The sequence below is a fragment of the Mandrillus leucophaeus genome, unplaced genomic scaffold, assembly GCF_000951045.1.
Source record: "Mandrillus leucophaeus isolate KB7577 unplaced genomic scaffold, Mleu.le_1.0 Scaffold136, whole genome shotgun sequence".
In the NCBI taxonomy this organism is placed as follows: Eukaryota; Metazoa; Chordata; class Mammalia; order Primates; family Cercopithecidae; genus Mandrillus; species Mandrillus leucophaeus.
This window is the reverse complement of record NW_012101321.1, coordinates 2,020,689-2,031,774: the sequence shown is the minus strand read 5'-3', so window position 1 is coordinate 2,031,774 and position 11,086 is coordinate 2,020,689. Positions and strand designations below refer to the sequence as shown.

General features: G+C 41.3%; 1 protein-coding gene across 3 annotated transcripts in view; it reads right to left on the bottom strand.

The window, feature by feature from the left end:
- Positions 1–11,086, bottom strand: part of SH3D19 (SH3 domain containing 19) — a 120,328-nt gene that overhangs the window by 58,518 nt on the left and 50,724 nt on the right. For 2 of the 3 annotated variants that reach the window (XM_011973238.1, XM_011973237.1), the window contains exon 3: positions 5,894–5,934. Coding sequence is in view for 1 of the 3 variants with exons in the window: in XM_011973236.1 (XP_011828626.1) it covers positions 409–424 (16 nt within the window). In the remaining 2 variants the exon portion in view is untranslated. Of the gene's footprint in view, positions 1–408; positions 450–5,893; positions 5,935–11,086 lie in introns of all 3 variants that reach the window. The other variant, XM_011973236.1, reaches the window with a different exon arrangement.

The window sequence follows — 11,086 nt, the reverse complement described above, 5'->3', positions numbered from 1 at the left end:
CAAGCTCCACCTCCCGGGTTCACACCATTCTCCTGCCTCAGCCTCCCGAGTAGCTGGGACTACAGGCGCCCACCACTATGCCCAGCTAATTTTTTTTTGTATTTTTAGTAGAGATGGGCTTTCACCATGTTAACTAGGATGGTCTTGATCTCCTGACCTCGTGATCCGCCTGTCTCAGCCTCCCAAAGTGCTGGGATTACCGGCGTGAGCCCATTAACATTTTTATCAGGAGCTAAACCAAGCTGACAGGGAGGCTGGAGATCTGCATGGTGTGTCTGATTGGTAAGAATGGTTTCATTAAGTCAGAGGCCCACTCAAGTTTGCTACAATCACATCACCACCATCACTAACACTGAAATCAGCAGGGATAACACTTCTAAAGACTTCATGTTATTGTCACAAACATACCTCTTCCACGGGGCATTTTTGCTGTGTACTATTCATGAGTGCTAAGGGAAAAAAAGAAGGGGTTATAGAAGAGGAAAGGAAGAGCAAAGAGTGAACCTAGTTGTCTAATCTTTAAAAGGAATTCAGGAGCATGACTGTCTTGCCATACCACTGTTTACCCCTGCTATGCACACTTAAATGGAAAAGGAAAGTTGATGATCCACCGTTTCAGAGAGTAAAGAAATATTGCTGCAAAGATTTGTCTGTGCAGACCAGGATAACCCGCTGGTAGGTTTTTGTTTTGTTTTGTTTTGTTTTGTTTTTTTGAGACAAGGTCTTGCTCTGTCACCCAGGCTGGAGTGCAGTGGCGCAATATTGGCTCACTGCAGCCTCGACTTCCCTGGCTCAAGCAATCTTCCTTCCTCAGCCCCCCTAAGTAGCTGGGACTACAGGCATGCACCACCACACCTGGCTACTTTTTCTATTTTTTGTAGAAACGGGGTTTTGCTATGTTGTCCAGGCTGGTCTTGACTTCCTGACCTCAAGTGACCGCCCACCTTGGCCTCCCAAAGTGCTAGGATTACAGGCATGAGTCACTGTGCCTGGCCTCTCTGCAGTTTTTAACAACAATTTTAAAAAATCTAAAAACTATTTTGCAAAATCAGTTTGCTACTTCAATAAGGATTGATTTTAAAGTATGAATAGTACTTAAAAAAGGTAATTCAGTAGTCGATTTACATTGTTTCAAATCAGCAATTTTAACTTGATTCTGCTGGTTCACACCAGAGGTCATTCGTAGCAGGCCCCCTGGCAGCAGAGTGGCACTGCTGCTGCAGAACACAGAGAGAGGGGTCTTGCAGTCGTACTTACAGATCTCCTTCGGCACATCCTTTGAGAATCACTGCTTTTCCCTCTCCTCTGATTTTTTTCACACTCACTCATCTATGAAATCTTTCTTTTCTCTCTTGATCCTTCTGGAAAAACTGACACCTTCTGTCAGTGCTGAACAAGATTAATAGCTATAAACACTTTCGTTTTTTACCGCAGATTTTCATGTGTTGTCTTATGCTCTTTCTGCTAATTTCTCAACTATCCGGTTATATATCTCATTTTCACTTCCCCAGATTAAACAAATTTGTTGTAGTTGCCAGGAAAATCGAATTTGCCAGAGTGCTCATTTAGACAAGCATGTCCCATTTTACCTTTCTGCCATAAGCTGCTAGTCTTGTATGTTTTGGGTTAATGCCACAGAATAAAGGCAGTATTTTCAGTAAAAGTTATCCTATCATTTCACAGAATTATTTTCAAACTTTTCTTTTTTTTTTTTGAAATGGGGTCTCACTCTGTCGCCCACACTGGAGTGCAGTGGCGCGACCTCAGCTCACTGGAACCTCCGCCTTCCAGATTCAAGAGATTCTCCTGCCTCATCCTCCCTAGTAGCTGGGATTACAGGTGTCCACTACCGCGCTGGGTTCATTTTTGCATTTTTAGTAGAGACGGGGTTTCACCATGTTGGCTAGGCTGGTCTCAAATTCCTGATCTCAGGTGATCCGCCCGCCTCAGCCTCCCAAAGTGCTGGGATTATAGGTATGAGCCACTGTGCTCGGCCTATTGTCAAACTTTTCTAGTTCAAGTGGTTAAATTCTAAATACAAAACATATTCATGTTAGAGTTGAGATGTAGATGTGCAGTATTATCACCAATAAAGAATCTTCTTGAATTCCAGCAGGATCTCAAGCCTGGAAAGGCCCTCAGCGATCGACCTACTCAAACTTCACAGAGGAGGAGACTGAGATACAGAGGGGTTAAATGAATTATCCTAGGTCCAACAGCCCTTTAGGAGCAAGGCTAGGAGCGGTTTGTTTCTTGAAGCAGTTTAACTCTATGTGGAGCCAGGAGAGTGGGATGCTAGCTAGTCTTGATCTAAATAATTCAAAATTATCAATTAAATGATGTCAGAAGAAATAAACACATAGAAAGATTATTAATTACACATACCCTTGCCATAGAACTATGAATGAATGATCAATGAACTATGAATGAAAGATCAACGCAAATCACAATAATATAAGAAACTTACTGACTACATTTGTTTGGGACAGGGTATGAGAGTTAGATGCATTTGATATGATAACAAGAACATCTGTGAAGTGGAAAGCTGAATGGCCTTGAAGTCAGGAAGCCAGGTTCATATCTCAGCTCTACCTTGTGAAGCCACTTAACCTTTCTGAGACTCAGTTTCACTACCACATGTAAAATGGGTCAACACCTACCATGCAGAGTGCTATTCTATAATGTATGGAAACAGTGCCTGACTTATGGTAGGTAAGCAATATTAACTAAGTCTGAATTTCAGAAAATAATTTTATCTTAAAAAGTTAATGAAAGGAAGAATGTAAAATTCTAGATGTATCCAATTAGGATATATCAAAACACTTTACCAAAAATATTCAGGACTCATAAGAATACATGCAAAGAAAAGGACCCCAATGCTTGACTGGAACCAGAATGATTATGAAATAAGTTGAACTACTAACAGTTAAGGAATATCACTTTAAAATGGGATAAAGTCTTTCTGCTTGCCAGGGTTAGATGACTGAGTATGGGATAGTAACATATACATTTTAATGGGCTGGCTGAGATAAAATTTATTTACAGCTTTTTCTTATAGAATAGGCAAAAAGAATTTTGAAAACAAAAGGGAAAGGCACAATTGTTCCTCATTCTGTATTTATATGTTATCATAAAAGGATCTGTTTGGCCTTCCTGCCTAAACATCAGGAATACAAGTTTACTTTAGTGTTTACAAAGTGACTGACAGAAGAATTAAAAGACAACTGAGTTAAAAACCAAAAAACACCAGCTACTTCAAAGAAAGGGTTTTCCCTTTGTTTCATATCCTCCTTCCTCTCTCTGCTAGGGCCCTGTTTCATCGTTTTCTCTTCTTTCATGGCTCCAGTCTGATCCCTCCACTGTCTGTTTCCCCGCTGCCTACAAATGTCTTCATGCTTCCTCATCCTAGGCATGGTCAGATCTCCTCTTTCCTTAATTCTGCCTCCTCCTCAAACTACAGCCCATATCTTTCCTGTTCACCACCAAATTTCACAAAAGAGTAGGCTACCCTAGCCGTCCCAACTTCCACATATTCTATTCATGGTTGAAACTGAAGTGTGGCTTCCAACTTCAATATTTACTGAAACTGCTCTCTCATGGGTCTGCACTGACCTCCTAAGCGCCAGACACAAGAACCTGTTCTCAGCACCTTTTGCTTGGCCTGGCTGTAGTATTAAGAGCTACTGGTGATTCGCCTGTTCCTTTTAAAATCTCCTTTGACCTCTAAAACACAGCTGTCTCTTGTTATTTATTTATCTATCTATTTATTTATTTATTTACTTACTTACTCTGACCATCCCTTTTCAGCTTTTCCTGCCCATGTCTTAGCTGCGCCTTGCACAGCATAGGGGTCTCTAGGTAAGCAAGATCCATCTTGGGGCATCCACGGGAAGTCAGGCACAGGTTGTGATTCCCTAACAAAAAAGTCCTGAAATCCAAGGGAGTTAAGGTAAGAAGCCAGGGAACAAAGGCAGGAGCCCACAGATATGACTCAGTGAAAGGGGGCCTTTCACAGCAGGGCTGGGGTCACTGGGTCATGCATTTTTGCCTTACGCCCCTTGAAGGCATAGCTTGTCCTCAGATGTCAGTGTCTCCAAGATTCTATGCCTTCTCATCTTTCCTATCCTGTGTACTTTCTCCCTACATGTTTGGCTACTTCCAGGATTTTGCTTATAACTGTGATTACTCTAAGTTATATCTCCAGCCAATAAATTCTTACCTAAGTTCTAGACCCTAATTTTGTATTAAAATTATCTCTCTGCCCGTCATCACCTACCACCCCCAACCCAAGGGTTATAAGGCATGAAAGGCTATGAAGAATTTTTCATTTTTATATCTGAATTCTTTTCATCCTATACCATAGCATTCCCACATATTTATACTTCACCAATGAAGCAAAAAAACGGAGTGGGGAAACATGGCATATTTTTCTGTATTGTCACCTAGTAAAATTTTCACTGGAATTGTTCAAATGCATGTTCTTCATGACCTGTGAATATCCTAAATTCATAATAAATATTACAAATTATGGACCGGGCATGGTGGCTCACACCTGTAATCCTAGCACTTTGGGAGGTCAAGGCGGACAAATCACTTGAGGTCAGGAGACCAGCCTGACCAATGTGGTGAAACCCCATCTCTACTAAAAATACAAAAATTAGCTGGGCATGGTGGTGGGTGCCTGTAATTCCAGCTACTCAAGAGGCTGAGGCAGGAGAATTGCTTGAGCCTAGGAGGTGGAGGTTGCAGTGAGCCGAGATCGCGCCACTGCAGTCCAGCCTGGGCGACAGTGAGAGACTCTGTCTCGGGGGAAGAAAAAAAAAAAACCAAGTTATGCTTCTAAAAATAGGGCACGTTCTCCTCAGGGCGGTAACCTCAGTTCAAATAATGTGAAGAACATCTAAAATCCTATCTTTATCCTTTTCTAACACAGGCAATCCATGTTCCATTTTTAAAGGGACCTTTCCAGAGCCTTTTATTTAAAAAAGTGTTAAAATACCACACTAATAGCAAGTTTTGAAGTTTTAACCAAGAGATAAGGACAGAAAATAGAAATGTTCCTTTCTGATGGGAATTCTACTCTTAGCACTTCTATCTTGATGTGGCAGTATAAGCCCGTCTTTATAGGCACTTATACAGTTAAAAAATAAATTGTAAAGAGTACCTGTAGAAACAAATGAACCACAAGGATTAATATTTCTTTTTTCTTTTCTTCTCTTTTTTGTTTTTTTTTTTGAGACAGTTTTGTTCTTGTTGCCCAGGCTGTGAGTACAGTGGCACGATCGTGGCTCACTGCAACCTCCACCTCCTGGATTCAAGCGATTCTCCTGCCTCAGCCTCCCGAGTAGCTGGGATTACAGGCATGTGCCACCACATCCAGCTAATTTTTGTATTTTTAGTAGACAGGGTTTCACCATGTTGGTTGGGCTGGTCTTGAACTCCTGACCTCAGGTGATCCACCTGCCTTGGACCCCAAAAAGGTGCTGGGATTACAGGCATGAACCACCGCACCTGGCCAGGGTTTAATATTTCTGAAACCTGTAAGATATCTCTAACTCTAGAAAATAGTTACATAAAATTTATATTAGATCACAGAAACTAACTAGATAGGCAAATTAAAAAAAAACAAACAGATTTATACTATCACATTTGAGATTAAGAAAAAAAAAACCCAGCTTTGTTCTGTAAGAGAAAAACACAGTTCTGAGAAACTGGCTTATCAATAAATACAAGCTGAAAAGTAGCTGTTTGTCTGAAATGCTTTAATACTTCTTAGGAGAAGCTACGCTTGGGTTCTTTGTAGATGTGTCAGATACAATCACCTGCTGGAAATCTAAATCATCACTTAAAATTATTACAGAGGAAAATACAGACAAGGAAAAAACAAACTTACATCTCTTGATTACCGCTTTAATGGATGACAAGGGTCCTTGGCTAGAAAAAGAAAGAAAACTTATTATACATTCATTAATCCTTTTGAAAAGAGTCATTCATAAGGCCAAGTCATTTCTGGGATTCAGTATGGTGCCAAGCCATAAGTTTGATACATTATTTACTGGCCTATCCTCTTTACAAATCAAAAATTAAGGAAATTTTAAAAATTACCTTTAATTTGTTTTATGGGAAATATATTTGCGGTGTTAAGTAAAATTTTGCCTTAAAATTGCTTTCGTAGCTGCTTACATATCTTCCAGTGAAAACCTGGATACCACTCGTAATTAGACAGCATTACATCGTGCTCAAAATAACTTTATTCCTTATAGCTCTTTTGTGTTTGACACTGAAATTCCTGTCTTCACATATCACATCAAAGTACATAATCTATATAGTCAATTTGACCTAAGGACCAACAGCATTTCTTCTTAAGATCAGAATTTAAAACATCACCACCTAAAAATAAAATAATCTTGTGAGACTTTCCCCTCTCCCTCCCAGACTCCCTGTCTCTCTCTCCCGCTTCTTTCTCTCCCTTTCTCCCCTCCTACGCAACACCCTGCTTCCTCTCTTGCTCTTCCGCCTTTCACCGTGGGATGACATGGCAACAAGAAGACCCTCTCCAGATACCAGCCTCTCAATCTTGGAATTCCCAGCCTCCATACCCATGAGCCAATAAATTTCTGTCCATTATAAATTACCCATTTTGTGGTATTATAGAAGCACAAAATTGACTAAAACAATAGTATTGTGCTATACAGGGGGAAAGATTAAGCTCTAGGAGGTCTCTGATACCATAGAGAGAGGACTGTAATATAAAGATACAACTGTTTACAGTAATACTGATTTTTTAAAGAGTGCTTTACGACTTTCTGTAAAACAGCTACTTGAAAAAAAGAATTGGTATAAGGTACAGGTGGAATGTCCCTCATCCAAAATGCTTGGGACCAGAATTATTTAAGATTTCTTCTTATTTTGGAATATTTGCATTATATACTTACCAGTTAAATATCCCTAATCCAAAAATCTGAAATCTGAAATGATCTAATGAGCATTTCCTTTGAACATTATGTTACTGCTCAAAAAATTTCAAATTTTGAAGCATTCTGGATTTTGGATTAGGGATACTCAGTCTGTAATACAGAAGGGGTAACAGCCCTCTTAGTGAATACATCACAATCTCCTTGCTCACTACCACTGATTTGGCAGGGCTAATATTATGAATTTAACACATCCTTTGTTTCTTTTGTTGAGAAGGAAGATGTACTGATATGGATGGAACATGGAAGGTGTTACGGGTTGAAGCATATCCTCCCTCAAACAGAAATGTTGGTGTCCTTACCAGTAGGACTTCAGAATGTGATCTTATTTGAAAATAGAGTCATTACAGATGTAAATAGTTAAGATAAGGTCATACTGGAGTTGGATGGGCCCCAATCCAACTTAACTGGTTCCTCAGAAGATGGCCATCTGAAGAGCCAAACCAAAGTACACCAAAGACTGTACCTCATGCTGGTCAACCTCCATAAGCTAATAAGCAAGGAAGAATTTGCTTATGAGTTTCAGAGGGGGCATAGCACTGCTGACACCTGATTTCAGACTTCAAGCTTCCAAGACTGTGAGATGGAGTCTCGCTCTGTCACCCAGGCTGGAGTGTGGTGGCACGATCTCGGCTCACTGTAAGCTCCACCTCCCGGGTTCACGTCATTCTCCTGCCTCAGCCTCCCGAGTAGCTGGGACTACAGGTGCCCACCACCACGTCTGGCTAATTTTTTGTATTTTTAGTAGAGACGGGGTTTCACCGGGTTAGCCAGGATGCTCTGGATCTCCTGACCTCGTGATCCGCCTGCCTTGGCCTCCTAAAGTGCTGGGATTACAGGCGTGAGCCACTGCACCCGGCCTAAAGGCATTCAGTTTTATAAGGGAAGCAGAGCATAAAAGTTTGGCAAATTTGTGATAAAAGAGAAAATCCCGTTTTCTGAGGAGAAATTCGAACCAGCTGCAGAAATTTGCATAAGTAACAAAGAGTCAAATGTTAATCTCCAAGACACTATGGGGAGAATGTCTCCAGGGCATGTCACAGGTCTTCATGGGGTTCCTCCCATCATAGGCCCTGAGACCTAGGAGAAAAAAATGGTTTCATGGGCTGGGCCCAGGGTCCCTCTGCTGTGTGCAGTCTAGGGACTTGGTGCCCTGCCTCCCAGCTACACCAGCTGTGGCTGAAAGGGGCCAACATAGAGCTTGGGCTGTGGCTTCAGAGGGTGCAAGCCCCAAGCCTTGGCAGCTTCCATGTGGTGTTGAGCGTGCAAGTGCACAGAAGTCAATAATTGAGTTTGGGAACCTCCACTTAGATTTCAGGGGATTTATGGAAACACGTGGATGTCCAGGCAGAATTTTGCTGCAGGAGTGGGGCTCTCAAGGAGAACCTATGGTAGGGCAGCGTGGAAGGGAAATGTGGGGTCGGAGCCCAACACAGAGTCCCTACTGGGGCACTGCCTAGTGGAGCTGGGAGAAGCGGGCCACCATCCTCCAGATCCCAGAACAGTAGATCCACTGACAGCTTGCACAGTGCTCCTGGAAAAGCTGTAGACACTCAATGCCAGCCATGAAAGCAGCTGGGAGGGAGGCGATACTCTGCAAAGCCACAGGGGTGGAGCTGCCCAAGACCATGGGAACACACCTCTTGCATCAGCATGACTTGGATGTGAGTCAAAGGAGATAATTTTGGAGCTTCAAAATCATTTTGGAGCTTTAACATTTGACCTGCCTCGCTGGATTTCAGACTTGCATGGGGCTTGTAGCCCCTTTGCTTTGGCCAATGTCTCTCATTTGGAATGGCTGTATTTACCCAATGCCTGTACCCACATTGTATCTAGAAAGTACCTAACTTGCTTTTGATTTTACAGGCTCATAGGTGGAAGGGACATGCCTTGTCTCAGATGAGACACTGGACTGTGGACTTCTGAGTTAATACTGAAATGAATTAAGACTTTGGGGAACTCTTACGAAGGCATGATTGTGAGGACATGACATTTGGGAGGGGCCAGGGGTGACATGATATGGTTTGGCTGTGTCCCCACCCAAATCTCATCTTGAATTTTAACTGCCACAATTCCCATGTGTCATGGAAGGAACTTGGTGGGAGGTGATTGAATTATGGGGGTGGGTCTTTCCTGTGCTGTTCTCGTGATAGTGAACAAGCCTGGAAGCTCTGCTGGTTTTAAAAAGAGGTGTTCTCCTGCACAAGGCACATTAAGTGGAAAGCATGATATATCCACTGGGGCAGTACAACTGTCGGAAGAGCAGGGAATCTGTTCTTTTTTATTTATTTATTTATTTTTGAGATGGAGTCTCGCTCTGTTACCCAGGCTGGAGCGCAGTGGTGCGATCTCGGCTCACTGCAAGCTCTGCCTCCTGGGTTCACGCCATTCTCCTGCCTCAGTCTCCCCAGCAGCTGGGACTACAGGCGCCTGCCACCACGCCCGGGTTATTTTTTTGTATTTTTAGTAGAGACGGGGTTTCACCATTTAGCCAGGATGGTCTCGATCTCCTGACCTCATGATCCGCACACCTCAGCCTCCCAAAGTGCTGGGATTACAGGTGTGAGCCATCGCGCCCAGCAAGAGTACAGAATGTGTAGTCAGTTAGAGGTGTTTTCTTATTTGTGTGAGCTGGCCAATTTACTTACTTGCTGGAATTGTTTCCTTATCTGTAATATGAGGATACTAGTGCCTATCTTTTGGCTTGTTGCTAAGACTGAATAAGAAAACTCTGTGAAATATATATCATAGTACTGGGCACATATTCGAGTCTCAAGGTATGTTAAATTTCCTACCCTATTTTCCAATATAAACATTTCTGTGGCTCACAGTACATATGGCTGAAATTTTTGGGACTATCCTGCCATCACCAGTGAGTTAACCTATAGTTATTATAACCCTACCTTATAAATTTAAATGATCTGCATTTCTGCAGAATTATTATTTACCATTTACAATCATTCTGAGTTTCACAACACATACTTCTCATATACCCAATCTCCTATGAAGCCAAAGCAATAACAAAACCAAGAGAACAAAACAAACCTACAAGCTTTTGTGAACACTATATTTCCCCCATTGAAAACACAGACCTCTGTTCCTTTAGGTCATCCTTCTCAGGATGTTTCCCAGAAAATGGGCATGCTGATCAAGTAGCTATGTATATTTAGTTTCATATTTAACTCTATTAAAAAAGAAATTCCACAAAAAAGTTCAAAGATCTTGGAAAAGACTTTCAATTATGTTATTTATAACTACAGCCAGTTTAAAAATCAGAATATGTTGCCCCGTCCTTCTCAATTCTTCTTCTTCTTTTTTTTTAATCACACATTCCTGTCTTGACTCTGTAATTAGGCTGCAAGCTTCTCAAGGAGAAAGAATGTATCACGTAACATGTGCCCACTACTGCACTAATGTGAACTCTGCTCACAGAGAGAAAGAAATATTATAATTTAAATAGTACTAGTTATTCCACCTATAATCCACTTAATAAGCAAATCCCCAGGGATAATTTTGCTGCTGGTTTTGTTTTGTTGGACTCAATTGCCAGTTACATCTCACTGTATGTACATCTTATCAAAAGTGTTTGGTCTAATGTTTGAAATAGTTTTTTTTGTTTTTTTTTTTTAAATACAAAATGTCATCTTGACGAGCATTTGGTGTTAACTAAAGAAGAGCACTCACTTCTAATGGAAAACTGGCCAGGTTGACCTTATTTAGAGATGGTGCAGTAGACTTTACCAAGGCACTTAAATTGGCAATAAATCTTGTACGTTTAGTATCAATTAACAGAATTTTGGAAGTAATTCTGCATATTTGGTTTTCTCATTGTACACTTTCGTTAGAACCTGTCTCTTCATAAGTTAAGACTCTGGTAGTTGCCAAGCAACAAGCAGGGCAAACTCTTCACTGGTATGCTGCTAAATTTCAAACCATGTGTAATATACAGTAACATACAGTGATGTTAATCAGATGGAACTTGTCTGAGTGGGTTATGTTACATGACGTGAAACAGATACAACTTGGTTTGGGAAGAGGTATGGTGCATGTCAACCTAGCACCTAAAAAATGTGGCATTTACGGCAACATACGAGTACAGAACCTAACCCTTT